General features: G+C 46.3%; 1 protein-coding gene across 1 annotated transcript; it reads left to right on the top strand.

Moving 5' to 3' along the window:
- The first annotated feature begins 4756 nt into the window (after nt 1–4756).
- Nucleotides 4757–5826, top strand: LOC127780111 (CASP-like protein 4B1). The gene is made up of 2 exons (XM_052307061.1): nt 4757–5272; nt 5379–5826. The coding sequence occupies exons 1-2, from the start codon at nt 4790–4792 to the stop codon at nt 5580–5582; spliced, it is 687 nt and encodes a 228-aa protein (XP_052163021.1). The 5' UTR covers nt 4757–4789; the 3' UTR covers nt 5583–5826.
- Nucleotides 5827–15096: the final 9270 nt, after the last annotated feature.

The raw sequence follows: 15096 nt of genomic DNA, 5'->3' as shown, positions 1-15096 counted from the left end.
CTTTTTTATTCTCCTGAATCAATGGGTACAACTCAGCTAGCTATGCTTTTTTTATATATAAATACATATTTCACTACCCATATGTTGCACCTATGGTACCCAAAGTCATCGAACCGGAAGATATGACGTTTTATGATTATTCCTTGGTTTTTTCCCTATTGCATCATACGGTTATTAAAAAAACCAAAGGTAAATTTCTTTTAAAGACTGTATGGGTTCAGCTTGCCCTCAGTATACATGGATTCATCATTTCTAGATGCTCTCCTGTCATGTTTGATATGCACATGGCAGTAAATATTGATGCATATATTTATATTTAGCAAATATAGGTTAAAAATTTATTCGTAGTTTTTCCATTTCCTTCCTATGGATCGCTTACCGAATTCTGTTACTACAAGACAAACAAATTGTTCCATTCATTCCAACTGTTGTGCCTCCACACGTACAAAATTAGTTCCCTTTTAATTTTACTTACGCACGCTTATAGTGTGTAGTCTGTGCTATTTATTCTCATTCAACTTTGTGGTTTGCTAAACGAATTACGGACAGCTCTGTATGTATACCGAGCTCAGTGTGGTACAATTCAAAACATTATATGATGTTTTACTCTGCCCAGATATGTGAACTCAATTTAATCATATTGCTTACTTTTTAAACTTAACATGATAATCATGCTTTGATTAATTGTTATCATGACAATATTCTACCTGCTTCCTTTTTTTTCATATGCTTGCAGGTTCCTCAGGTTGTGCTTATGGTTTGGTGCTTTCCGTGTAGGTTGATCGGTGCGAATGACAACCAAACGCGCAAAACTCTTGCCATTAACTATCATTTGTTTTATTACCATGCTATAGCTTTTTATATGTTTACTATTATGCAAAATTTTCTATGCAATGCACTATGCAGAATATATGATTATGTTGTATACGCTCCAACATCACGCGCCACTTGGCCTGATGTCAATGTTCTTATGCCTATGATGGGTTGGTGTTGTATAGCATCCAGCTTTCGCAATTTCTATCTATTCAATCAATTGGGCTAATATGATAACACTAATATTCGGGCACATATAACTTTGTTACTCTTGCATGGTGATGTTTAGATTGTCTCCATATAGTTCATCTTCTATCAACATACTTTTTTATTTTATTTACGTGTTTGTTTCTCAATCCTATCTTACTATAAAGTTATCCCCCACTAACTTCTTAAGCTTAACGTGCAAAGATGCCACATCATCATCCACTAATTAACAAGATGTCACATCATCATCCACTAACAATCATCACATTTAAACATCATGCAAACATGCTATATCTTTATAGTTTTTATAATTTAAGAGCTTTTCAAATACAAACATGTTAAATTATCATCCAACATAATTCACATAATGTTTCAATGTATTTCTTCATGCAAAGATGCAACATCATCATCCACTAATTAACAAGATGCCACATCATCATTCACTAACAATCATCACATTTAAACATCATGCAAACATGCTATATCTTTATATTTTTATAATTTAAGAGCTTTTCAAACACAAACATGTTAAATTATCATCCAACATAATTCACATAATGTTTCAATGTATATCTTCATACTAAATTCCCACAGCAATGCGCGGGGTTTCACCTAGTTATACTTATAACAGTGTCCGCGGCTTTGCCGTGGGGGTACAACCTAGTTGGCTTTGCCGTGGGGGTACAACCTAGTTGTACTGATGAGGCCTCCGTATATTTAGCTTGAGTCACAGTGTCTCACGTACTACCAGAACTACTATTACAATACAAATGCATTAGGCCCCCTTTGAATCAAAGGAATTATGAAGGAATTTCATATGATTGAAATCCTATAGGAAATATTCCTATGTAACCCTTTAATTCAAAGTATTGAAATTTTATAAATCCTACAAAATTCCTATGGAATGGCTTATTGCATATAGGTTTTGGAGGAAACTTAGCAAGAGGTCCAACCTCTTGGAAAAAATCCTTTGAGTCTATCTCTCTCATCTGATTCCTGTGTTTTTCCTGTGGTCCAATCAAACGATCATTCATGTGTTTTGTAATCCTATGTTTTATACTTACATTTCTATCCGAATTCTATGTTTTTCATATTTCTCCGTTTTTTCATTCGTACGATTCAAAAGAGTCCTTAACTTGAGCCATCTGGAGGATTGTCGTCAAAGTGTTCATAGGAGAGTTTTTTCTTTAGGGACAATTGCTTATTTGACCTTGTTCTGAAGTCTAATTATCAATTTGACCCTTCTTTCTCAAGTTTGCTTATTTGACCATGTTTTTCAAAATCGAAGTTGTCATCTGACCTGTTTTGACTGCACCGCTAGGGTTTCATTTAGCAAAATAAAAAATATATATATTTACAAGCACAACTGACCAAAATACCCTTAGTATATGTTAACCCTATCCTTAAATTTCTCGCCAGTCCTTCCTTATCCTCTCCCTCTCTCTCTCCTCTCTCTCACCAGAAGCTCTCCTCGCCGTCCTCGTGTAGAAGCGATGCACGGCGGCAGGGGAAGGGGCGACGGCGGCTTCACGAAGAGGAGCGGCGGTGGCGGTGGCTCAGCGACGAGGAGGAGGGACGGCGGGAGGAGCTGCGGCTCGGCGGCGCGATGCGGAGGGCCGCCGCTGGCGGCGGATGCGGAGGAGCGGCAGCTCGGCGACTAGGAAGGCCAGAGGCAGCTGCGGCTGCGGAGGGGCGGCGAGAGGAGCGGCGTCTTGGCGGCGCGACGCAGAGGGCCGCCGCTGGGCGCTGGCGGCGGATGCGGAGGAGCAGCGGCGGAGGGGCAGCGGCCGCTCGGTGACGAGGAAGGCCGCCGCTGCCGGCGGAGGAGGAGAGGCGGCGGCTCGGCGACGAGGAGGGCTACCGCTGGCGACGACGGGCGGCGTTGGCTCGGTGACGAGGAGGGCGGCCGCTGGCGGCGAACGAGCGGTGGCTGCAGCTGCAGAGGGGCGGTGTCGGCTCGGCGACGAGGAAGACGACCGACGACGGCGGCGCTGGCTCGGCGGTAGCTGCAGAGGGGCGACGTCGGCTCGTCGACGAGGAGGACGGCCGGCTGCAATTGCCCCTAATACGTACTATGACTGCCGTTGTTGATGGAGAATGAGGTCAAATAAGCAAGGGTAGTAGTGGTATTTTGGGCTTTTTTTAACACCGTCAAATGCCCTTAACAGAAGAGGATCAGAGTGGACCTTCGGTTTTGAAAAGGAGGGTCAAATAAGCAGAGTGATAAAATCAGAGTTAAATTGGTAGTTAGACCTTAAAATAGGGTTAAATGTGTAATTATCCTTTTTTTATTATTAAACGTAGGAGAGTATTGGAGCAAGAGAAGAGAAGGTTGGAGTAGTTTTGGAGCCGTTGAAACTGGTTTTCCTGGCACGTGATCTTGCTAATCTACTGCACCGTTGGTCCAAAGCCCAAAGGTATCCTCTGCACTGCACTACTGCAAGTCTGCAACTTACCCGCCACAGCCAGGGGTACTATCGGAACTCTCTACTCTATTCAGTATTCACCCACGCCACGCGGTTTCAGTTTATCTTCTCTGCCCACTGCCCGTCGATCTGTCTCTCTCTGTTTTTTTTTTAGACAATGGCAACATCGATCAGCAGCAGCAGCTTGTCACGTGACATATGGGCCAGGTCCGGCCCACCATGCACCAGCTGGCCAGCCACCTGCTTAATTTCCTTTTCGCTTTTGCTTTGCTTCTTAATTTCCATTACTGTCAGAATCGAGTACTAATTAATCCATATGATCGATATGATCGGCCTCCACATTCCTGAATCTTCTTCGTTCTGGCCTTATTTTGACAAGGACGCGGCCCACTCCGATCCTCATCCTACGGGTGAAGTGCTAGATTGAAATGCTAAGAATAATGCTATACGTACTACCTGTATGTCCGACCAGCGTACGATCAAACGGTAAAACAACTCAACACGTAACTGAGTATGGTGACAACATGGCTTGGTTATACGGAGATTAACGTCACGAGCTCACGGCGTTAAGGTCGTTCTAAAGTCAGACAAGTTTAGTCGTACGTATAGTATTTTTCAAATGCTAATTACTACTGTCTCTGTTTCAAGTTATAAGACTTTCTAGTATGTGTATCTAGATTCATTAACATTTATATGAATGTGAACAATGCTATAAAATCTTATAATATGAAACGGATAAAGTACTGTATTACTTATCAATTACTACTAATTTCATCTTCTCTCTAATTAATCTGTCACGCAAGCATGCATGCATAATACTCCAGTCTCCAGATTGCTTAACCAGCTCAACAAGCATCCAGACGAGACGACAGAGACATCGACCAGACCAGCCTTTCCGGCCTTTACTAGACTACTTTAGCTTTCTTCCTCCATCAAAAAGCCATAAAACCAAAGCAAATTGATCTCATCTTCCACACCACCATTACCCATACTCCGTACCTTATTACCTGCCATGCCTACGGCTACGTGTATACTCCCTTCGTCGTAAAAAAAAAGCAAATCCTGAATTTTCGTGTCTAACTTTGACTGTCCGTCTTATATGAAATTTTTTATAATTCGTATTTTCATTATTGTTAGATGATAAAACATGATTAATATTTTATGCGTCTTTTTATTTTTTTCATAATTTTTTTAAATAAGACGGACGGTCAAACGTTGGACACGGAAATCAGGATTTGTTTTTTTTTATGGGACGGATGGAGTATATAAGTACCAGCTATATATATGATTTTTAAGTCCACCTTTTTTAAGTACTATATATAAAGATTAACTAATTATTTCGGATGCCCACCACTAGCTCTGTGTATCGATCTGCTGCTTTGTACACCATCATATCATATCGATTCATTGATTTGCTTGCCAACGAAGGCATGGCGATGGTCGCCTCCCCCGACGACATCGTCAAGTCACCGCTGCCGCCGCCACCGCCACCGCCACCGCCACCTCTGCCGCCCGCCCACAAGGACAAGGCCGCGTACAACCCCTACAGCGGCCGTCCGGCGCACGGCGGCGACGACGGCCTCGACGGGATCGTCCTGGTGCTACGCGCCGCCGCGGCGCTGCTGGCCTTGGTGGCCATGGCGCTCGTGGCCTCATGCCGCCACGGGGACTGGATGGAGTTCACGCGCTACCAGGAGTATCGCTACCTTCTCGGGGTCGCCGTCGTCGCCTCCCTCTACTCCGCGCTGCAGGCGGCGCGGACCTTTCGCCGGATGCGCGCCGGCACCGCCTACGCCGCCACCTTTCTTGATTTCGCCGGCGATCAGGTCGGTCAGTCGTCGCCACCTTTTTTGTGATATGATGATGATCGATGAACAAACTAAGTTAACAGTGGAATGAATTGAAATGAATTTGGTGCATGCATGCTTGCAGGCAGTGGGGTACTTGCTGATAACGGCGTCGTCGGCTGCTCTTCCGATCACCATCCGAATGAGATCAGCGGTGGTGAACACCTTCACGGACGTCGTCGCAGCCTCCATCAGCTTCGCCTTCCTTGCCTTTGCCGCTCTCGCCTTCTCCGCCTTGATCGCCGGCTTCAGGCTCTCCTCCTCCTCCTCCTCCGCCTACAACTACTAACTCTTTTTCTTTTTTACTGATCATCATGTATTGTTTCAACAAGGGGCCCGGCCCATTTAATTGCTATATGCTTGGCATATATATTGGCATGGGCTCCAACTTAATAGGCCTGACTGCCTGCCTCACTCTCTTACTCTTCTTCTTCTTGGTTGCACACTTGCACTATAGACATGCCTGTATGTTGTAACGCCATACATGAGTAGGCTGTTTAAGTTTTCTACAGTATAATACTCCGTAGTTGTTTCTACCAATTTTTTTTGGTTTTCTACGGGACCTTTTTTTTTTCTTGAGGGCGGTTTGTTTGAATTTCTTTTTAATTAGGAGCGTCCGTGCATGGAATCGTACGAGGACAACGACTGTATGTTTGTAAAAGTAGCGGAGATTAGTGTATGTCTGTGATATTCTACTCCCAATCAGCGACGTTCGTTAGTATTATTAGAGCATCCCTAACAGATCATCTATCCGATCATCGATGTGAGAAATAGCTTATGAAAGTGAAAAATGAGCCTCAGCATACACGCTATCGCATACTCCAAAAATAGCGCATCCGCTAAACTCGGCATTCCTTTATCCTCATGCCATATCCCAATGGCCATGCCTGGATCGAGTTCCCGCCCCCATCTAAATCTCCCGATCGACCTCCCGCTTGTCATCGTCCTTATTGCCCGTCGGTGTTTTACTGCTTCTGTGGTAGCAGTAGGTGGAGATGGTGGAGGAGTGTGCAGCCCTGGAGTGAGGTGGAGAGAGAGGGGTGTACCAAATCTGGGGGTGGACCGCTGCAGCAGGTGCATCACCAGCGACAGTGCAAAAGTGGCCACAGCCATGGGCAAAAACGTCTACGAAAAATATTTTGGATGAAAAATGTTTTACAAACGCAAGAAACAACAAAAATGACATTCTAGAGAATGCCTACGGCTTGAGTGGCATTCGAGCGAATCACATTTTAACAATAGTAGCGAAACCGGTTTTTAACGATGGCACATGCAAATTACTCAAAGAATGCACATACCAATTTAAAGAAAATGGTTTACTCATTCCAATATAGCAATTAAAAATTATACATTACAAATATGTCAGTTAAAATATACTCATATTAAAAGATTATTCGTGATAAATAATATCGCTAAATTTTTGTTGTTCAAAATATAGCCCTTGAAAAAAAACAGAAATATGGTTATTGAAAGATATTAATAAAATATAGAAGGGTGTGATATGGAGGATGTAATATAAATGACGGGATATGGAGGATAAAATTTGGATAAGGTGTTGGGATGGTCTTACTCCTTTAGTGCTACGGGCCCAAAAAGTATATGCTATTGACGGGCTGACCGGCCTCCACGGCCCACGTACCACAATATGGCCCGTAGTCTCGTTCAAGATGCTGAACTTACATCATCATCTTGAGCTGTTGTGCTTTGTATAATCTTCAAATGTGCCCAATGTTTCCTAGATGTACAAAGTAGCATAATCTGTTTGTCTGCATTGCGCATGGAGAACAAGCATTTTTTATCTTGCTTTAAATGTGTAATACAGGAGAAAAAGGAAAAATATGCCACTCTGTTGTTAATAGATGATCACTGCTCTATGCCTCTGTTTAAAAAAAATGATGAGAGAATCGCTGAATGAAATCATTAATCACCTCACACAATGGAAACTTTATAGGTCAAAAACATATCAATACGGCCATTCTATATACATACACTGTCAATAGTAGCTGAACGTTATTTTCTTTTTAAGCACTGGTTTTTAAATCACTATAAATACACTTATAAAAGTTTTACCTATAAGTTATCTGTTTTCGATAATAAGCCTTGTTTTCGATAATAAGCCTTTATGGCTTACAATTTGTCGACGGGGGATACCCGTAGACCGGATATAGAGGGTATTGGGGTACGCTGGTACGAGGATCTACGTAGTACGACATCAAGCAAACAGGAAACATGGATTATACTGGTTCAGGCCCCTTGGTAGGTAATAGCCCTAATCCAGTTGATATGGGATTATATGGTGGAAACCACAGATTACAAATGAAACAGTAGAACTCGACGATACCGATGAGATCGTAGTCGAATTGATCCGACTAGATCTCCCGGCGACTTGGCTCCGATAAGCTCCGGCTTCGTAGGCTGTGGTGGATGTGTTAGCTCTGAGATTCGATGCCTTAGGTCCTCCCGGGGGTCCCTTTTATATCGCAGGTCAACTGTCTCCAAGTAGGACTCGGAGAAGCCGGACCGAACACGACACAATGACGACCCAGTTCTGACCGAGTAGGACTCCTTCCATCTGTGAACTCCATGATGAATTTCCTTAACGTATGCCGAACACGTCCGTATACGCGTGAGCATACCATGTCGATACGTGACGTATATCGAAGGGTAGAGGGTATACCTTACCCGTAACCCTGACAGTAGCCCCCGACTTCTGCTTAAATGAACTCGTGAAACCGATCGTGACTTCTGATGTCGAAGTTGTTGTCGTTCTCGGCGTGATGACCGAGAGACAAGGAGTGATCGACAACGCCGGGTGAAGCTCAATGGTCATGAGTGAATTTAAATTGAAGTCCGAGAAACAGCCGCGCGTAACGAACCCAGAAATTTCTGGCGGCCATCTCTCTCCTTTCCTTGGAATTCGCACCGTCGGGGGTGCGTCTATTTAAGGTAGTTTTGGGGATCCAATTTGAGGTCCGCCTGTTGAAAAAACTCTCCAGCTTCCAAGCGTCCCTCGTCTTCTTCGCTCCCGCAAAAACACTAGCTAACTCATCTCGGTCCTTTCTCCGGCGATCTACGGTGGCCATGGATCTCGACAAGTCTACCTCCACCAGTGCGTCACTGAAGAAACTGCAGGAGGATGGCGCCCTTCCCGGTCGCGAGACCGCAGAGAGGGAAGTAGGAGGTACTGAACCCTAGCCTGTCCTGGGTCGCATGGTTGCGGTTGAGGACTTTATTCTCTGCGGTTTTCTTCCTTCACCTTCTGAATTTCTCCTTTTGGTCTTGAATTTCTATGGTCCTTCCTTGCTCCATTTGAACCCCAACTCGATCGCCTTCCTGAGTATTTTTACGCATCTTTGTGAGGTCTACATTGGGGTGGAGCCGTTTCTTGACCTCTTCCGCTTTTACTATGAGTTACGCTGGACGGAATCCAAAAAGGTGTCTGGGTGTGTTGGTTTCAGACTTCGGGATGGCCTGTAGTCGCGATACATCCCCTTTCAGTGCCCCTCATCTCGCAGCAAATGGTGGGGGAGGTGGTTCTATCTTCAGATAGAGGACTAGAAAATTAGCGCGCCAAGTGGCGCGCTCATTATAGCCCGTGTGTACTTGCTAAGTAGTTTCCAAAATTCATGTCTATAAAAGGTTGGTAAATGAAATATTCAATGGTGTTATTAACCGATGCAACAAGTTAAGCTAAATTAGCTTCCATGGCACTTATGCTAAAAAAAAGTAACTATTACCCTTTAAGAACAATCATCAAACTGGATAGAACCATAGATAAATATATATTTACATGAATTCACTAAGATAAAAAAGCCTGATACTACCACAGTTGTATACAGTTTTTTTTTTAAAGAATACAGTTGTTTCCGGTCTAGCTTCTAGCTACGGCACAAAGAAGAAACACAACAATGTAGTTACACAAAAAAATTTCAGAACCATAGTCTTTCACATATTTTAAATCCGGAGGTCATGATTTCGAGCACCTTGTAGGCGGCAACAATTTATATCTTTGGCATCTTGCATATCCCTATAAATATAAGGAGGTGAAGACAAATTAGTTGGACCTATACTGACTATAGAAGGAGATCAAGAGCAAGAGACAAGGTTAAGCCAGATTGTTCTGGTGGGCTAGTGGCACAGCAGCAAAAGCTATCAGAGACATGGCAGTAAAACTATGACTATTTTTAGATTGAAACAGCAGTTCGAGATCTAAAGGAAAACTATTGTTTGTCAATTGTTAGTTCTTATTATGGGTGCATTCAAATGATAATAGAACAACCTGTTGATAGGCCCATCAAAGTGATAACATCCACCCAACAGAACAAAAAGGATGGGGGAGAGGGATACAGAGAAAAAAAATCTCTTTAGGAAATATTTTATCTTTATATATTTGTCAGATAATCGCAAAAATCCATGTTCAGATAACACTATATTTTTTCCATATATAGAGAATGTGGATAGAAATATAACAAGCTCATGATGTATTAACTTAAGAATGTGGTCATCATGAACAGTTGCAATCGATCGCAACTTCAAAATTTCTGAAGTAATACTCAGGACAATCCCTTGAATAGAACACTTGCAAGTTGCAATGAGCGCACTAACCAATTATGATGCAAATGTCAGTAAATTGCGCCACTTTTTATAGATCATTTTCTTTTGTCAGGAGGAGAAGTACTCTCGAAATAAACTACTGAGCAGGATTGAGACCAAAGAAAAAACTATGTATCAATGCAGAATTATTTTCATGATTATAAATGTTATTAGAAAGGGTATTCAGAAAAAAAAAATCAAACTTGAGTTTTGTCAAGAACCATTCCTGATTATGTTCTTCTAGCGCATTAATATTTCTGTTCCAGATTATGCTAACTGTATATATACTAATAGCTCTAACTCATGTATAATTCGATTGCTGCCACGATGGAATCAGTAATACATAACTTAACTGATTAGTAATCCATATAAGAGTTCCATAACTTAGCATCAAATTCTGCAATTTCTAGTTGTGTGTTTCTCCTGGATTTCTGCAGAAGTAGTATAGTAGCAATAGAGCAATTAATACACTATCCAACAAAATAGTCCTAACTGTGCTATCAAATGCAACTCTAAGAAAGAACAAGGTATATTCTTTCTTGGTCATTTCATCGAACACCATGAATGCACAGCTCGCACTACAAATCAGCAACCACACGTTCAGGAAAATAAATTGAACAAACATTACACTGTAGCTTGCTCACCACTGCCGGCCATGGCGACGACCGATAAGCGCGCTCTGCTGGCCGCCGAGAACGGCCATGGCGGCGGCGGTCCAGTCGCCGTGTCGTTCAACACCAATGCCATCGTCCTGCTCGCCCTCCTCGTCTGCGGCCTCGGCGCGGTCGCGCTCCACGTCGTCCTCCAGTGCGCGCTCCGCGTCATGCCGTAGGCTGGGATCCCTGTCGTTGGCTCGCCGGCGCCGTTACTGGGAGCGGGAGGCGTCGAGATGAGATCGATTGGAAGGGGAAGAGGCATGAGGTCGATCGACCCTTCAGGAGAGGACGAGAGGCTAACTTTTTTGCATTTTACTCCTTCGCTAGATCATATTTTACATTTTAGCCCTTCGCGGGAAGAGCGTATGCACGAACCACGCAGCGCCACGTGGCCCCGCTAATCGCATGCTAATCTGCATATATTTCAATATATAGAGATTCGGATCCGGTATTCGTTGTTCCTGAGGAGCAACCAGACAAGGTTCCATCTTGGACCACCAAACCCGCCTTGACCCCATCCCTCCAATCTTTCATCGATATCGTTGACGACCTCCAAGAACGGGGGGTTGTCGGGGTATGAAGTTGCTGCCGACTTCATTGGTAGGCGGATCCAGCCGCTTCAGGCTCGAGCCCATCCTGCATTTGATTATTCTGGGCCAGAGGGCGCGACCCGGGTTTCTCCTCGGGGTATTTCCTTTTTAGTTAAATTGACTCCCTTATGCGCGTGTTCTTCCCGGCTTATCGGATTCTGGTCTCGATCTACAGGCTTGGATAGCGCAACCGTGGAGTGCCGTGTTAGCCAACTGATGATCAGCGGCCCGACAACGGCGAGCAACGTCCCCGTCCCCCTTTGCGAGAAAGGGGCAGCCGAGCGCGATGCTGCCATCAATGTAAGTGTACTCAGCGGTCCTTTTGCATTTTTCTTCCGGGATCGCATTATGACTTCATGAAGCGTAGGCTCTCCCTCTGACTGATATCATCGGGCCGCTCGTGGACCATCAGGTGGCGGCGTCGCTGAAGGAGAAGGTCGCCAAGGAGGCGTCTGACTCTGCTGCTGCCGTTGCCACAACGAGTGGCGGCGACGTTCCGAAAAAGGGGAGGAAATTCTCCTCTGTAGTCGGACATCATCGGAAGACACCCACCCCTCCGGTAAGTTCTCCTGTTATTTGATCACGTAGTCGGAAAACTCCCACCTCACATCATATCGTTTGTACTCCAGGCCTCGGACGCGTCTCCCCCGCCTCCGCGACGGCAGCGGTTTGTGACGCTCAGCGAGAAGTGAGTGAATGAATTTGAGGTTTTGTGATTTTGTTGAACTCTGTCTCAATCGCAGCCTTTCGCAGGGCAGCACGGGCGAAGGCGGCGCAAGGTGGGTCTGGAGGGACCTCCAGCGCGTCTCCTGCCGTGGCCTCGACGGATGTCGTAGTCATGCCCAGGAGCCGTGAGGCGACACCTAGCGGCCCAGCCAGCAATCTCGTGGCTGGTCATGGTTCGCCGGCTGCCGTCCTCACCTGGGAGGAGCTCCAGGTTGAGATGGGGCGCCTCCTCGAGGCTGGTGCTCGCAGTGTTAGCCGCGAGATCGCGGAGGCGAGGGCGGCGGCTGCATCGTCGGCGAACGAGCGTGCCGATCGGCTGGCGCGCGATCTGGCGGAGGTTTGCGAGGACCTCCAGAAGATGAGGGAACTGGTGGCCGGCAACGAGCGACAATGGCAGGGGCTCGAGCACCGCATGTCGGAGCTTGAGAACAACTTGTCGGAAATCCGTGGCTTGTTGCGGGTCACCTATACTGGTCTGCACCAGCTCGCCGGGGAGTGCGGTATCAAGTCCACCATCCCGGCGAATCCTGATGAGTTCTCGCTGACGTCTTCTCTTGCGGAGCTGGTGACGGCGATGGAGGAGATCCCCTCCAAGCATGCGGCCAGGATCGGAGAGGAAACGTCTAACGGGATCTACACCGGGGTGTGCCACGTCCTTGCGTGTGTGAGGCTGGCGCACCCTGAACTCGATCTGCAGAAGATCTTGGATCAAGGGGTGGCTAGCGACGCGCGCAAGGATGTGATGGAGGAGATCGGCGATCTGGGGGAGTCCGTCCTCCCGCTTTTTGAAGAGTAGGGTCTTAGCTCTCTTGTACTCTTTAGTCATGCTTTGTAAGACTTTTATTGGTTCCAACCGCCCCAGTGTGTGCGGTCATTGCCTTAGCTTTGTTTAGCATTTTGATCTCGAGTACTTTGTTGTCCTTTGTAGAGATGTTGATGTCGAGGATGTCCAGCAGCGCGGGCAGCCTGAGTTGCCAGTGGTTGTTCCGTTACTTGTGTCCGAGCCACATGTGCCGGAAGACGATGTAGATCGAAGTTCGCCTGTGGAAACGAGCATGGCGACGACTCCCTTAGGTTGGTTGTCTTTGTTACCATTTCCTTTGCCCTTCCGTCTGGATCGACTTGATTTGTTGTGTTCTCGGGATAGAAGAGCAGCTTGACTTAGTCGTTTCCATGCTGAGCAGATCTCGAGAGTGCGCTTGCTGACCAGGATTGTCGCATCCAGTATTGGAGGACGAAGTTTGAGGTCGCGGAACTCGGGAGGACTATGCTGGAGGTGAGAAAGGACCAGGCCGTAGAGACACTCCGGGGTCGTGAGGTGTGGTTCAACTCGTATCTGAAGAGTTGCTACACATCCATGTCGAGTGTCTATAGAGAGCTCCGAGTACCCCGTGGGGATCCCGAGGAATTGGCGGCCGAATACATCTCGTGGCTGAATGGGGTCTGCGCCCAGCTCGAAGGCATCGGTCAACGTATCGACGAGGCCTTGAAGCAGGAGTGTCGTCGCTCAAGCTGATATGCCGGGGGGCACGTGTTGGCCTGCATACGAGATCATTGTCCGCAGCTGCACCTCAAGTTCCTCCGCGAAGGGTTTTCTCGTTCTCGGAGAACTCCTACGGAGATAGATGGCTTGGCGAAATCGATGGCGCCGCTGGCGGAGAAGGTTTTCCAGTCGATGGACTGGCGTTGGCCTTCCTGGTAGTCTCCATGTCCTGTGACAAATGTCTTTGGAAAAAGTGTAATATGGTTTTGGATTTTGATGGAATTGTAAGAAATACTTGTGGAATAGAAAAGAAATCTATCTAACTAAGCTTTCTTACTCTGGATGTAGTGTGTATGACTGTCTTCTCACTTCGCGACTTCGATCAGTCGTTTGAGTTATACACTCTCCCTAGCCCCTAGCCTTGTCATCGGAGAATTCTTCTCGGAAGATAAGGCTCTTGGACCTTTGACCTGCCTCGGTTGAACAAGCACTGATCCTAGCCCCCAGCCGTGAAGTTGGAAAGTTTATTTCCGATTACACGGCTTGGTTAATACGCACGGCGTGAACTCTTACACGACCAGATCTTACATGGTCTTTCGTCTCTACAGGATTCGACAAGGCCTTATCGGCTCTGGGCGTCCCCAGCCGAAGTTCCCTTAGGTTCCTCGGAGGCCTTGTCAAGACGGCGTAAAGGGACATGAGGATATGTTTCAACGCTAGGTGTCATCTGGGTAAGGGATCATCGGGAAGGAACACTTTGATTGTAGTCTGTACCTGAAAAATAGGCTTTATTGAAGCTGTAAGATGTCTTACAAGTATGGATACTATTGACTTATACATAGAATTTACGTAATTGATCAATGTTCCAGGAATTTGCCAACTCGCGACCATCGCCGTCTGCGATTTTGAATGCGCCTGGCCGTAGAACTTGTGTGATCATGTACGGTCCTTCCCATTTGGGTGAGAGCTTGTTGCGCCCTGCTTGGCTTTGAACCCGTCGGAGGACGTAGTCGCCGATCGAAAGCGTGCGTGCTAGGATGCGCTTCTCGTGGTAACGGCGAAGGGCTTGTTGGTAGCTGGCTGCTCGAATGGCAACTCGTTCGCGATGTTCCTCGAGTAGATTCACATCGTCGTATCGCTGCTCCTCCTGATCCTCATCGGAATACTTCTGTACTCGTGTACTTTGATGTCGTAGCTCGGTGGGGAGCATGGCCTCTGAGCCGTACACGAGGAAGAAGGGTGTCTCCTTGTTGGACGTTGTCGGTGTGGTACGCATGGCCCATAGTACTGATGGAAGTTCCTCGACCCACTTCTTGTCGTGTGACATGAGCCTATCGTAGACGCGGGTCTTGATTCCTTGTAGTACTATGCCGTTTGCCCTCTCGACTTGTCCATTGCTCTGAGGGTGAGAAACCGAGGCGAAGCAGATCTTGACTCCCAGCCTGATGCAGTAATCCTGGAAATCGGCACTGATGAACTGGGAGCCGTTGTCTGTTATGATACGGTGGGGCAATCCGAATATGCAGAATATCCCTTTGATGAATTTGATGGCATTGTCGGCCTTGATTTCCCCTGTGGGTGTCGCTTCAATCCACTTGGTGAATTTGTCGATCGCCACGAATAGGAACATGTAGCCGCCCTGTCCTCGTGGGAATGACCCGAGTATATCTAGCCCTCAGCACGAGAACGGCCAAGTGAGAGGGATAGTCTAGAGTGCTTGCGCTGGCAGCTTTGTGTGTTTACTGTGGAATTGAC

The sequence above is a fragment of the Oryza glaberrima genome, chromosome 7, assembly GCF_000147395.1.
Source record: "Oryza glaberrima chromosome 7, OglaRS2, whole genome shotgun sequence".
In the NCBI taxonomy this organism is placed as follows: Eukaryota; Viridiplantae; Streptophyta; class Magnoliopsida; order Poales; family Poaceae; genus Oryza; species Oryza glaberrima.
This window is presented reverse-complemented; position numbering and strand designations above follow the sequence as displayed.